The sequence below is a fragment of the Lissotriton vulgaris genome, chromosome 1_2 (genome assembly GCF_964263255.1).
Source record: "Lissotriton vulgaris chromosome 1_2, aLisVul1.2, whole genome shotgun sequence".
NCBI lineage: Eukaryota > Metazoa > Chordata > Amphibia > Caudata > Salamandridae > Lissotriton > Lissotriton vulgaris.
Genome location: NC_141686.1, coordinates 114,730,057 through 114,745,725, shown reverse-complemented (window position 1 = coordinate 114,745,725; position 15,669 = coordinate 114,730,057). Strand labels below are relative to the sequence as shown.

Here is a 15,669-nt window from a genome sequence, read left to right as displayed (position 1 = left end):
ATCTACTGGAGTTATTGCAGGATGATGCGTTAGTTCTTGATGAATATGCGGAGGCTGTGCAGAAGCTCCAATTACGTTTGTGAGAAAGTCATCCTTTTTGCTCTAATCACCCAATTCTGTGTTGCCTGGTGCCATTTTTAAAGGCAGCCCTGATTTTCAGACTGTCTTTAAAAGTAAATGATATGCAAATTTTACTTTGGAACTAAAGGTACTTCCAAAGTGGTAATCCACCTTATTTTTTACTTATAAATCATCCCTAAGGTCTCCCCTAGGTGTCCCAGGGGTAAGGTGCCACGTACTATAAGCAGGGGCATTATAAAATATGTTTTATGTGCCCTGGTGAGGGAAAAACTACCAATCTAGTTTTCCACTGTAGTGTTTTAGCTCCATAGGCTAACATATGGATACTGTAATACAGAGTAACTACTGATAGGAGAGAGCTAAAATAAGAATTCTCAGACTTAAAATATTCGTAATAATAAATCCAACAACTTGCTCCTGTTGAATTTATCAGAATTAATACAGAAAAGAAGTTACAGGACTTTCTTTTCTGTGAGCCAAAATCCAGCAGCAGCATCACCTGCTTAGGCAAAGTTAGCCAAATGATGAGGTGATAAGTGGCCTGCATAGAGACAGGGGTAATCTGATAGGGGGAGCTCTGCAGCTGCAGAGAACAGGCCAGGAAAGGGGCTGAGTAAATCAAACTGGGCTTCAAAGAGAGCAGGACAGTAAGAAATGCCAACCAGGCCTACCCCCTCTTCCTGTGCCCCTCAGCCAGATGGCAGCCTCAGAAATGGAATTTGCAGGTCTAGAGGGGAAGTGTTAATGGTTTAGCCAGGTCTTACTCCCAAGGAGAGGAATTCTCCATCTTGAATTTTAAAGTGCAGTGCTTTCTGCCCCCTGCTTGTCGTCCAAGAACATTCAATAACTATGTTAGAGCTGCATAGCAACCACGATCTGATGTCAGAAACTACAAGGAGAAGGACTGCCCTGCTGGAACCCTGGTCTACACTCCAAAGGCTTGCACTCTGAAGGACTGCACCTGCTGCACACTTGAAACTACAGCCCCCAGGACTTTGACTTGTTTGAAAAAGGATTATGGAGTGGACTCCTTGAAAGCAACAGGTTAACAGAATCTCATTGCACCATCTCCCTAAAAAAACTCCCCAGCCTCGACTGCATCCAGTGGACTTTTAAGGATTTTTTTAAGGATAAGGGTCCCGCTGAAAGCTCCAGAGCTAAAGACTTCCAGGATTCACTGAGTCCTTGCGCCGAGGCAAGCCGCCATCGTAGATTCGAATCCTGCCTGAAGTGGATCCTCGCTCGACAATGAGAGAAAACCCTCCAGAAATGTTTCTAAGTGTGGAGGTAACATTAAGATTGAGCTTGTGGGGTTTATTGAAGATGTTATAGAGTTCAAAGGGAGAAAAACTAGAGGAAAAGCGTATGTGCCAGTAAAGGGTCTCAATATTCTTGGTTGGTTTCATCAAGGGTTGTTTGGGATGATTTGGAAGCCAGATGGCAAAGAACTGGTCCTTGTTGTTGAATACGATGCGTTGGCTCTAGATTGGAGTAAGACATTTCCATCTGTGTTTGGTGAGAATCTCTGCAAGATTCGAGGACTTAAACACAAAATCAAGATGAAGGAAGGGGCAGTGCCTGTAAGGCACAAGCTTAGAGAGATACCTTTCAGTGTCAGGAAAGATCTCAGAATGTTGTGAGAAGGGTCTTATCGAACCGGCTGAATCTTCACTGAGGTTTTCTCCCTTAGTGGTGGCGTGCCAGAGGTGTGGTCAATTGAGAGTTTATGTGGATCTTAGGTCTCTTAATAAAGAAATCTGGATAGATTCACACCCATTACCTAAAATTAATGATTTGTTTGCTCGCACAGCTGATGCCACTGCATTTTCTAAACTTGACCCAGCCTCCGCCTATTATCAGGTTGAACTCCATCCTGTTTCAAACCACCTGGCTGCGTTTATTTCCCCAACTGTCACTTTCCAGTATTGTCATATACCATTTGGCTTGGCCTCTGTAGTCTTCGTCTTCCAGAGAGTGATTTAAAACGTACTCAAGGACGTAGAGGTGGTCTTAGTCTTCCAAGACGATCTGTCAATGTTCGCAGAGAATATTGTAGCCCACAATGCCATTCTACAAAGAGTGTTAGGAATTTTCAGAGATCATGGAGTCGTGTTAAGAAATGGCAAGCGCAAATGTTTAAACATTGAGGTGGAATATTTGGGGCATGTTGTCTCCAAGGGCGGCATTAGGGTCAGACCATGATTAGTGGAATCCACTGTTGGTGCACCTCCTCAATTTGACAATATGAGGGTCAAAGCTTTCCTTGGGAGGTGCAAGTTTTATTCTCATTTTATCCCCAATTGTGTCTAGTGTGAGGCTCATTAGCAATTTACTCAAAAAAGGTGTTACATTTGAAATTAGAGTGATGTACAGCATGTTCAAAAGCTTTTTAGAAAATTAAATAGTTGCTTAACCAAGTAAGCCTCTTAAGCTTTTTGACCTGAGTCTGCCTTGTTACATCACAGAGGAAGCTAGCCAGGTAGGGTTAGGTTCTATTCTCGCACAGAGGGATGGTGAAAGTGAACACACGGTAGTGGTGGCATCTAGAGTGCTGGAGGAGGCAGTGCCAGTACTCTTCTAAAAAAAATAATTGTTGGCCTGCTGGTGGCCTATCAAGAAATTTGGCACATGTGGGTAAGACACTTTAAACTACACTTTAAACTACAAACTAACCACAAGCCTCCAGTCTATATTCTGGGTGGGAGTGGAAGTAGGTGTTGTACCAAATTGATGCAGTGCCAATTCGATGTGGACCACATTCCAGGAGGCAGGAACAGAAGAGCTGATTTTCTTTCATGGTTTCTGTTCAAAGGAGATAACAGTGATATAAAAGGGTCTGATTTGATGTATGGAGACTTTGAAGACTGCTTAGTGGCCTCCTTTGTTACAACTGTAGTGTAAATTGTGTGATGAAATTTCAGTTGAGGATGGTCTTCTTCTAAGATCAGACAAGTTGATCTCACCACATTTTACCATAATTAGAAATGCCCATGAGGGACAGCTGGTGTCTTATCTCACCAAGCGACGCATTCGTGAATCCTTTTGGTGGCCAAGAAAAAACACTGAAGTAGATGAGATGGTGGGAGAGTGTTTTATTTGCAGGTCAGCTGCCGAGAGTCTGAAGGTGGCTACCCTGCCACTCATGACTGAATGTCCCTCAGGGCCATTTATCAAGAAGGGAATCAATATTATGGAGCCATATGATTCTTTGCCCGGTGATGCCAGATTCAACATTGTGCAAGTGGATTATGGATCAAAAAGGCCTGAGCTCAAAGGGTAAAAGAACCTAGTGCAGGCACAATTGTTGGCGCAGTTGGTTGTGGGACACAGGGGCTTGTGCAGGGACTGCAACGAAGACTTGGTATACACATCCACGCTGGCTCGACAGGCACGAGGATAGGTGCCAAGCCCTGCTGCCAAATACCATGCGCTGGCCAGGTCCATTACCAAAGCCCTTGGTTTATACCTCTGAAAGCCTGTGTCACTGGTGTGAAAGGTGAAGGGCCAAGCCCTCTGGCCAATCCATACCAGAGATGGCCGAAAGCCTGTGTGCTGCATACACAAAAGTTAAGACACATGCCCCCTCCCATGAAACCAAAACTTGACTTTCTAAATGATTAGTTTAATAGCAAGGAAGAAAAATGTTCAACTTACCTAAATGGACAACATAATTCCTTGTCCAACTACAGACTGCCTGGATGTTTTGGTATCCGGGCAATAACGCTTCATGAAAATATGATGGTTCTTCTATGTTGTTGCTCCTGTAGATATCTGCCAGGAACACCCCAGAACAGTGATGCTCTCAATGAAGAAAGAACCAGTTACTTACCTTTGGTAATGCTCTTCTAGTGGATGCCAGATAACTCACCTTTATAATATTCCCCAGGCATCATATTGTATCCAGAAACATTTCAGCAATGATCCTGCACGCCTCTAGGTGGCGGCGTGTGTCTATACCTTGACGTACCACCACAGAAGTGATAGAGCGAGCCATAAGTAAGCACTACCCCTGACTACCGACGTCAGATCCTTGTCTCTTTTGGCACCTTCAGACGGAGAGCAAAGACAATAGATAGTACAATGTGAAGCTTTCAACCGGGGACCTTTTAGATGTTAAAGAGAGGCCACTCCTCAGAACAGAGACATAGAAAGGCAGTGAGAAAGGCAGTGAGGAATCGGCGGTTAGATAGGGTATCCACCCGAAAAAGCATTAGAGAATGTAAGTAATTTGTACTTCTGATGGATACTTCTAGCTGCCGATTCTTCGCTTAAGAATAGATACCAATGCAGTACCTCCCAAGGTAGAGGAGTCAGTGAAGTATAATCAGAACAAAACACCTTGCATGACCGAGCTGGCGAAATGTCCTTTCTGTCAAATCGGTCTGTTAAGGCAGTCGAAGCGTCGTGAACGTATACACCGACGTCTATGTCCGAGCCTGACAGATGTCAAGGACAAAAGCAAGAACAAATGATGGACAGATTGCTGGACAGATCAAACATTCACTCCCAGTCACAGATCTGGGTTGAAATCATCATTGTTCTTTAGCTCACTTCGCCACCCCAGTTCAGACCCATCTATATTCAAATCAGTCTTGACCCTGCTCCCCAAGGAAACAGTCCCGAAAGGCCAGGCCAGGTCCTCTCTGGATTGGAAACAAGCATCCTGGGATCTGGTTTTGGGGTATCACCCCTCCTTAGCCAGGCTAGCTTGAATACAGTGACACAGTGAGCACGGGACCCATGTCTGGGTATAATATTCCCACTTAGGGCGACAACGAGAACTAATGATGGACAGAATGATGAACAAATCAAAAATTCGCCCCCAGTCACATGCAAAATATATTTTGAGGTGCCATATCGGCAACTCACAAACGGAGACCAATTTTGTCTTTAGTGAAGCAGAGAGAAGTAGGAAATTTAGCCTTATGGTCCACCAGATCTGTAGGTGTAAAATGAGCTGTCACACTCGTCTTCCACCCCTTGTGTGACAAGGTCCCCTTGCAGCATGAGCTTGGCGTATTAACTCAGCAAAGTTAACTTTCACATGCAAAATATATTTTGAGGTGCCATATCGGCAACTCACAAACGGAGACCAATTTTGTCTTTAGTGAAGCAGAGAGAAGTAGGAAATTTAGCCTTATGGTCCACCAGATCTGTAGGTGTAAAATGAGCTGTCACACTCGTCTTCCACCCCTTGTGTGACAAGGTACCCTTGCAGCATGAGCTTGGCGTATTAACTCAGCAAAGTTAACTTTACATTTAGTGCAGAGGAAACAGTATTTGGGGTTCACGATAAGAGACGATACAATCTGAAGTGTCTGTTGTCAGAAAGACTCATCTATATTTTTGAATTTGATCACTCTGAAAGCAACACTAACCACTTCAATGAGAAAAGTGTCATCCATGGTGGAAAGCATGGTATTGCAATTTTTTTTCTAGTACTCAAACCAGACAATAAATGAATCCACAGCAGGACTATTTATAGGACCAGTGGTGGTGGAAGACAGAAGAGTGAGGTGAACATAAGATTGACCAACACAGCCATCCAGTTTCTTGTATGGTGGTGCAAGAGAATCAATATGTTATAGGGAGTTCCATTTCATAAATCTTCTGATCCTATTCTCACCTGTTATGGAGTCATCAAACGAAGGTTAAAAACATTACATGGGGCATGGCATACCGCAATCCAAAAGGGCAGCGTAATTGCTGAGGATTTAGGGCAAGGCGCAGTTACAATTTATGTTTTTATCTCAAAGTGCATGAATGAGCTAGCCCATTCTGAAGGAGACAATAGAATATTGCCTGAGTGATCACAATCCAAACGAGCTTTCACTCTACCTCCCATCTGGCACAGAATTACCTGTCGAAAAGGGGATTAAGGACTTGGAGAGCACTGACAAAAGGCTAAGGCTGAGCCTAGCTTTGATTATTCGTACTAATATTGATTTATTCAATGGCGGTTTCCTGACTCTCAACCATTCACCCCTTCCTTATTATGGAGGCCTCCTCTAAGCCTAAGAATTTCATTAAGTCAACTCTTTTCTAAACTACTGCAGGAAGAGCACCACTTTTATAGGTGACTGCTGAGACTTCCACTAGCATGTTCGCATTTTGGCACATGAGGAGCTGGCGCTTCCACATATCTAGGATTACATCAAGCATTATATCAAGCTTGCCCACTCTTCCTGCGGAAATGAGCAGGTTCATTTGAATCGTATGGTTATCACGGACTGCCTGGTGTGAGACCGGGGCCTTAAAATTCAATGGTTAATGTACATTATAAATATCAAAGAATCCCTGGGTAGACCAGAACTGTTTACATCCTCACTCTTGATTGTTAAGGGAGATGCAGTAAGGGTAAAAACATATTATATTTATTTTCTTCTGTAGGGGTAACCAAGAAGATGAACTCAAAAATCCCACTGTCAGAGACTAGGTCATGACTCAAATCTGTGGTGGCGTGGAACCTTATTTAGATTTTGTGAAAGACATGTGGGAAAAGTCTTTGTGAACCAATGCACAGTTATGCACTCTTAGGAGTAACCTGTCCTTTCTCCTCAGTCAATATGATTCAGTGTCTATTTTAACCTGCCCTTGTCATGAAGTCTCCATCCAGAATATGGAGTACTTTATCTTTTCCTGTAAACATTATGTGTCTCTTATATGTAAACTTGTAATGTCAGTTTTTAAACAAGACGGTTTTTATCAGCACAAACCTTGACTTTACTTTATTCAGATGGTGACTAGGTCCTTGGTGTGTTTTTCTGATGGAAGTTTTTTAAAAGTGCTATTCATCTACACAATTCAATGAACGTTTAAAAGTTGTAAATTTGTTTTATTCTTTTTGATATGTAATGTATTGCTTTTTGTTTGTGCTCTAATGATTGTCTTGAAATAATCAGATAAAACTCATTGACTGATTGATTGATACTGTGGGCATCTGAGACTTGTGCTTAAATCATTTACTTTTTTCCTGTTCAGAGGGAGGACAAAATAGGTCTAAAACAACCCAGTGGTATAAGTTAATTTAACTATAACTGGGTGAGAAAGTGAAATAAAATATTCAGATAGACTGTTGAAAATATTTCTGGAAAGAGTTTAGATGACAGAAAATTATTAAAGAGAAGCACTTTTGCTTTATGAATGTGTGTCAGGATATGCTAGTATTTATGAAAGCTACTATTGATGTTACTATAAAGAACCTTTCTCTTCAAATAGAAATTTGTGCGTAGAAAGAGAGCTCCTTGCATCAAAAATGTAAAATTAAATAACTAAATTGAGATTTCCAAAAATCTCGAAGAGTAATGTTTTGAAAAGTAAAGCGGATGCACCGGGATAATTAACATGTAGATGAAGGCCACAGATGTTCTCAATGTCCAAGAAAATAAGCCAGTTCTCTTTTGAATTTTCACTCATTCTTGTGCTTTCGCAGAAGAACCTAAGCATAGTTTTGATGTTAAAAAGAACCTTAAATACTGTTTAAATAAGACTCTGGTCAGGGAAGGATTGATCATTAATAAATTAGACATCTGCATCGGGTAGTAGAGGTAGGTGTGCAAATATCTGTAAATACACATGTGAATTACACTGAGAATGTGTCCTGCTTGGTCATTAAGACTCCTTAGGTGCACTCAAAATCGGTACTTTCACTATCGCCACCAAATTCCGCTTGGCTGGAGCGTCTTCATGACCCTTTCACACCATAATTAAAACTTACCCAGCTCATCCCTGGATCTCATATACAGGAATATGATTTACATGTTATTAATGGCTGAGAAGCCTATAAGAGGGCGGTGACAACATTTTGGAGCACATGATTAAAAATGAGAGGCATAAAAACCGCTGTGTGTTGGCACTTGCCTACTGTTCCAATCTGACAATTTATCCAGTTTATGAGTGGTATCCCTCAGAGGGGCAGACACGGACATTAGACACCCTGCAGACTAGCAACTTGAGCAGTAGTAATGAGTGGGTATCGGTCCATATGTGCCTACTGCAAATGAAACCTGGCCTGATACCAAAGAGCTTGTCTTTGCTATGAATTGTGTGCCATCTATTAACGGTTCTGTTATTTTACTGTCACATATTGTATAAAAAATAGCTCAAATCAAGCCCCAAACTAGCTTAAAACAAGGTGAAGGATTTCAGTGTGCAGAAATCTAGCCGAATGACAGATACTCACATTGTCTCTGCTTTGCGGGAAGTCCTCTTCCACATGATAGGGGGGCCAACTTGGTACTGCGGGCGGAATATGCCCTGTCCTGCTGAAAGGAAGCTCTGTGATCTGAGCTCCTAGTCTGCTTGCAATTCCCACTTGAGTGAGGTGCTGGATCTGAGCCGGACCTTTGAAGAAAAGAAAAAAAACACATGGAGTACAACTTCAACCTACCTTCCATATTTAAGCGAAGGGGTGTGAGGTGAACAGCTTCGGAAGGTTGCAAAGGTGGTCTCATTTGCCCTTTTTTAATGTGCTTATTCACTTTTTGCAAAATGAAGTAACAATACAACAGGGGAAGGGAAAAGGGCTTATACAATGCAAGCACATTTAGTCTTTTAAATCATAGCAAATTATTGGGCAAAGAGATTTAGCACTTAGTAGGCAACTTGGTGTACATTACTGTACAGACCCATTGACATACAGTACAGCCGAATCAGCAGAGGACTGTAATAACAGTGCGTACGCAGGTCATCTCCAAGGCAACAAACACTAACTAGAGTATGCGATTGTGGTGGCACAGCAAATGACGTAATTCCAATGAGTGCTCTAGGGATACATGCCTCCACATTGGACCCGGTTTCCATCGGTGAAGTAAGAAAAGTTATAAAGGAAGCCCAAATATCTTTGGGTCGTGAGAGATCTGGCATCTCCCAGTTCCTGACAGTATGCGGTTTCCTCCAGCCAAAACTTGAGCTGGGGAGAAGGCTTTCTCCCCAATGCAGAGCCACTCTTTGCTTAGCCAGGATCAGCAGCTTTGCAGACAGTTGGCGAATCCCAGGCAGATTGTGCTCCACAACCGAGGCTTGTGCTCCACAACTGAGTTGCCTTGGTACTACTTTTCATCTTTCTCTCCAAAATTTTGATAGGATGGACTCTCTCGGAATTGCACACATGTTTATGGTTTCACTAATAGAGGGACGAGAGGTGCTGGATCGGTAATCCACTAATCCACTCTACATTTGTCGGGAGTACGATACATCCTGTGCATGAATCAAATGTGCAAGAGTGATTCTATAATTTGACAAGCAAGCGTTTATCTGAGAACAGCAGTAATGCCACAGTTCCACAGTCAAGGAAGGCACTAGATCTGCCTCCCAGGCTGACTTAGCTAGCGGAATATGAATAGGGGTCTTCTCCTGCATTGTTGTATACAGACAAGTGTCTAGTTTAGGAGGATCCGGATTATTTTTCAATGTTATCAGTGAATCTAATGCGGGAAGCGTCGGTGGGGCCTTCAGAATGTGTTGAGGGTTTGGAAGGCAGCTGCACCTTTGATACATGAAAACATCTAGGGGTGTGTGGTGCATTGTGCTATAAAGAATTGCTCTTCTGAGTGGTGTTCATCAAATGTCCAAACCTTTTTTAGAAGGCCCCGGGGCACAAGGAGCTACTGGGCCTAACCGTAGTGGTTGAAACCTTTTATTCCTGATGGCTGGGAGCCTGACATACTATGGATGCTGAGCAACAAGGCCAAGTTCCACCTCTGCATTTGACACTCAGTGGATGGGCAGTCATAGGCTCCCTCGGATGTTGGGAGTGTAGATACAGGTTAGGGAACACACCACATAGCTCAAAATGAACTCGGCAAAGTCAATAAATTAATGATGAGTCAAATATTTTTTTTTGTATGAAAAAGGAGTAATGTATTTCTAACTCTGCGCATTCAAGGAAGTATACAACATTCATAAGAAAAAAACAATGCCCTTGAGGTCGGTACTCTAGACTTTATCTAGCAAATCTCTGTCTCACCACCTTTCTTTCAAATTTGGTTGGGGTTACTGCCAATTCACTGGTGGCTGTATCCAGGGAATACCCGCATCTTGGGAAAACCACCTTTACCAAACTCATCACCAACTTAGTCGCTCTGCTCAATATCAACTCCAGAGTCTAGATTCGCCTTGATGACCTCAACTTTTACCTGGGAGATGAAAACGAACCCTGCTCCACAGCACTCCTCAAAAGATTGAGCTACATCGGACTCACTCAGCTTGTCCCGGAACCTACAAATACTGCAGGACACACACTGGGCCCCATCTTTAACACAAGTGACAGCATCAAATAGAACTCGACCAGACTGCTCACATGGACCCTCCACTCAATCATCCACTTCCAAATCAATACACTTCAAATTAACACCCCTACCAGGTTTAGCATTCCAAGCCATAACCGGGGCAAAATCACAGAAGCAGTCAGCGCCCTCAACACGGATCAACATAGCACCACAAACAACCCAGACAAGGACATCAACAACTGGATCAAGGTCTTTGCTAACTCCTTTGCACCCATCAACCCCGACCAGCGTAGTAGATCAGACTAGCAGGCCAGCTGGTACACAGAAGACCTACGAGACACCAAACACTGTAAACAGCTAAAAAGGAAATGGAAAGGTCAGCCACAACACCATGACAGAACTACCTACAAAGCTGCACTCAGATACTATCACCAGCAAATAAGAGAAAGCAAGAAACAAAATACTAGTGGACAGCAGCGAAGAAAACTAAAACAACTGCAAGGAGATCTTGAACGTTAAGGATTTTACCTTGCCCTCAGCCATTGTCATAAAAATCGCTGCCTCCCAACAACTGTGCAACAACCTAAGCAACTTCTTTCACAGAAAAATCGCAAACATCAACAGCAACTTCGCACATTACCCAACTCAGCTCCATAGAACTCATTACTAACCTACCCACCACCAACCAAGAAGGCCACCTGGCCAAATGGACAACCCTCACCAGAAACAATACAGCGGTAACATGCAGACCATCCTCACATGGGCCCCAACGGACCCTTGCCCAGATCACATCGACAGCCTGGGAACATCACCAAGCAGCACCACCCTGACCCACAAAATCTCTGCAGGATTTAGCAAGAACCACAACACCGAAACAGCACTCATCACAGCCACCAATGACATTCAAATAGTCCTGGAACTAGGAGAGTCAGCAGCCCTCATTCCTTTCAACTAGACTGGCATACAAGGATCGGGACTCAAATGAATCTGTTCCATCTGCATGGGAAGAACCCAAAGGATCAGGCTGCCATCTTTCACATCAGAGACCGAGAAACTGATATGCAGAGTCCCACAGGGATCGTCCCTCAGTTCCACCCTCTTCAACATATACATGACACCGCTCACAAACATCATCCGATCACAACACATAACCGCCATCTCCTACACTGATGACACCCAACTCCTCCTCTCCCTGAAGGAGAAGACTACCAGAACCAACTGATGACCATGGTTGCACACTGGATGCGAACCAAATGACTGCAGCTCAACTCTTACAAGACGAAAGTACTGGTCTTCGCCAATAAGACCTCCCAAAACAGGACATCGCCTGTTGACCGACGGAGCTAGGACCAACACTCACACACCATGCAAGAAATCTAGAGATCATCCTAGACAAGCTCAACTTGAGGGCTCAAGTCAATGCAGTTTGCACCTCCAGTTTCCACATCCAATACATGCTGTGAAAAAATTTCAAATGGTTACCTCAAACACCAGATGCACCGTCACAAAAGCACTTATCACTAGTAGACTGGACTACAGCAGTACTCTCTACATCGGAATATCCAAACCATTCCTACACAGACTCTAGACCATCCAGAACACCATTGCAAAATTCATACTTTACCTCCCACTTCGCACCCACATCACACCACACCTCAGGAAGCTTCACTGGCTCCCCATTCACAGGCGCAGCCAATTCAAACTTCTCACACATATACAAAGCCCTAAACAACAACACAGGAACAGAATACCTGAACAGCCACATACACTTTCACAAACCCACCAGACATCTAAGCTCGGTCTCACTCTACCTCTCACACATTCCCAGCAATCAAAAAAGCAATACTGGCAGTAGGTCCATTCTCCTACATCACACCTAAGGCATTAAATGACCTCCTTCAACACATCAGGACCTCCTCCTCACTTCTCGAGTCCCGCAAGGAGCTGAAGACCTGGTTCTACATATAAGCACCTTGGGAAAAACAGACACATGCCAAGCGGGTAATTAGTGTGCTTTACAAATCAACATAGTAGTCCTTACTGCAGAGGCACTGTTGACTCCTAGGAAATAGGCAAAAGTTTCTATGGTGCCGTTGCACTATGAGGAGCGAGTACAACAGGTGCCATCAAGCCCGATTGAAGTCTTACCCACTTCAGCAGCACGGAAGCGTTCAGCGTTTCAGTGGGCGCTTACAATGATTCTAGCATGTTCAGTTGAGTCTGGCTGCTCACGGGACATGCAGCAGCACATAGTAGGCGCAGGCCCTCTCCTGAGGGGCGCTGCTGGCCTCAACATCAATCAGAGGTTTTCAGACTTCCGTTGACCCAGTGAGTTCAGCTTCTCCCACTCTGGGGTAGGAGGTTGATCTTCTTGCTTCCGAATATGTCCTAGTGACTGACAGAAGTCCTCTCAATGTCCTCCGCAGTCCATGGGGTCAGTCTGGGGGTAGTTCTAAGTGCTTAATTTTGACCTGAAAGTAGCAGCTTCAGTTTTTTCAGGTGACTGTCTGAACTTGGCAATACTTTGTCTTCGGTACCAGCAGCCCCGCCTGGCATAAGGGTTTGCTGCAGTACCTGCTGACATTCTCTCTTCTGCAATGACCTATACATTCATTAACATTAGTTAACCTATATATTTGCCCATTAAAGGAAATTGTGGAAAGGCATAACATCAAAATTGTGTTATATGCGGATGCTATACAGCTCACTGTCACCCTATCCCAGGACGTGGATGCCGCTGTGGCCCAGTTCTCGCTATGTCTGGAAGAACTAGCCTCCTGAATGACAAGCAATTGTCTTGAATTGAATGGTAAAAAAACGGAGGTATGATATTTGGCAAAGCACCTATTTGGTCATCAGCTTGGTTGCCTGAGGTCCTGGGCCACACCCCCACCCCTAAATCTAAAACCAAAAACGTGGGTGTCTGTTTTGATCCCAAACTTTCGTTTGAGTATCAAATAAATAGTGCAGCTGGAAAATGCTTTGGCACTCTAAAAATCCTGAGGAAGGCCCTGGACGTACAGCCAACAGTGGCCAGGAAAACCGCTGTACATGCTCTAGTAACCTCTCAAATGGATTACTGTGACATACTTTACCTTGGGGGCCACCAAGGGTAGTCTGAAAAAACTCCAACGGGCATGTGGTAGCCCGTTAAGTTTTAAATCTCTCCAGAAAGACATCCTTTTCAAATGCCTTGACTTCTCTACACTGGCTTCCAGTGGAGAACAGAATCATTTACACGGTCATGTATTACTGTCACAAAATCCCGATGGACAAAGGCCCTAGATACCTACGCTCCATGGTAATACTTTAGACACTTTCACTTAACATAAGATCTGCTAGGGCTAACCTAGTAAGGGTGCCTCAAGGGCAGAGGGCCATGCTCGGGGCCCAGTCTATCAGCCATCTGGCAGCCAAGACTTGGAATTTCTTGCAGTCGTATTTGAGAGCAGAACCATTGGAAAGGGCCTTTCTTAAAGGACTTAAACTTGGCTCTTCAGGTCATCAGCTGTTAATGTCTAGAGGTCTGCTCCCCAGTTTTCCTTTTTTACGGTTAGATCTTGTAGCTCTGATCACCCTGTATTTCTCCCTTATTGCTGTGAGGTTAGGTCTTTAGCGCAGGGGGGCACAAGTTGGTGTAACATGTGGTTTATAAAGTAAATGCTACTTACCAGTATGCATCTGTTCTTTGCATGTAGAGCTGCAGAGTTACACACTGTTGCATAGATCGCCATCTAGTGTTGGGCCCGGATGTTTGCACTTGTTTTTGTCCTGAAAAGTTTTTGGAAGTCACGAGATAAGCGACTCCTCCTTTGGATCACATTGCGCATGGGCATCGGCTCGATCCTTAGACTGTTTTTCACCAGCAGTGAAATGATGGAGCTTTGAAAGAAACAGGAAGGATGCCCATGTAAGCTGTATCTAATTAAGATAATACTGGAACAGATAAAGGTAGCCGGGGAGGCGGGTGGGCGTGTGCAACTCTGCAGCTCTACATGCCAGGATCAGATGCATACTGGTAAGTAGCATTTTCCGTTCGAGGCATCTGAGCTGCAAATTACACACTGTTGCATAGATTATATAGCAGTACCCCCTCTTAGCAGCGACCACCAGTATCCGTTGCAGTAGTTTGAAATAGTGTTCTGAGTACAGCCTGGCCCACAGTAGCTTGTTGTTTAGTTTGCACGTCTACACAATATTGTTTTGTGAATGTGTGCGGTGTAGACCATGTAGCTGCTCTGCAGATATCATCTAAGAGAATGTTCCCTAAAAATGACATTGAAGACCCTATCTTTCTTGTAGAGTGGGCTTTAGGAGGAACAGATAACGTACGTTTAGGTTTGTGATATCAAATTTGTATGCATTTGACAATCCACCTAGCTTTTCCAGATTTTGATATGGGGTTGCCTTTGTGTGGTGGTGATAAAGACGCAAAAAATTGTGTGGCCTTACGAAAGGGTTGTGTTCTCTCAATGTAGTAAAGCAATGCTCTTTTGACTTCTAAGGTATGAAAAGCTCTTTCTGCGACTGTGGCTGCGAGAAAAATACAAGCAGTTCTACAGATGGATTGAGATGGAAGGGAGAAATAACTTTAGGAAGAAATTTAGGATTAGTTCGGAGAACAACCTTATTATGATGCATCTGCAGAAAAGGTTCCAGAATGGTTAGTGCTTGTAGTTCACTAACTCTTCGTAGAGAAGTAATAGCTACAAGGAAATCAACTTTCCATGTTAAGAATTGTAGCTCACATTTATGTAAAGGTTCAAAGGGAGGTCCCATTAGCCGTGTGAGAACAATGTTTAAATTCCACACAGGTGAAGGTGGTGCTCTGGGAGGAATTATTTTTTTGAGGCCTTCCATAAAGGCTTTTATGGCAGGTACTCCAAAAAGTGATAGATGCTGTCTATTTTGTAGATATGCTGCCATGGCAGCAAGATGCAGTCTAATAGACATGTAGGCTAAGTTACATCTTTGGAGGTGTACTAAGTAGCCTATGATGTGTTGGATAGACACATCTAGGGGATTGACTTTGTTATGACAATATATTACAAAACGTTTCCACTTGGCTGCATAGCATGCCCTAGTGGTGGGAGGTCTAGCTTCTTTAATTACGTTCATACAGTCAAGGGGAAGGTTAAGGTAACCAAATTCTAGGACCTCAGGAGCCAAATCGCAAGGTTGAGCAGAGCTGGGGCCGGGTGTCTGATCTCTCCATGGTTCTGGGTTTAGAGGCGTAGAGATAGGTATCGTTTTTTGTACGGTACTACAGAAAGTTGTAGCAATGTGGTGTACCACGGTTGTCTGGCCCAAGTTGGAGCAACTAGAATGAGAGTTAGGGAATGTTGCTGTCATTTGCGCA

General features: G+C 43.7%; 1 protein-coding gene across 1 annotated transcript in view; it reads right to left on the bottom strand.

Annotated features, from left to right (window-relative positions):
* The window catches only part of KIAA1549 (KIAA1549 ortholog), a 539,186-nt gene that overhangs the window by 39,333 nt on the left and 484,184 nt on the right, over window positions 1-15,669 (bottom strand). The window contains exon 19 of the mRNA XM_086952955.1: window positions 8,264-8,424. Coding sequence (XP_086809081.1) covers window positions 8,264-8,424 — 161 coding nt within the window. The remainder of the gene's footprint in view (window positions 1-8,263; window positions 8,425-15,669) is intronic.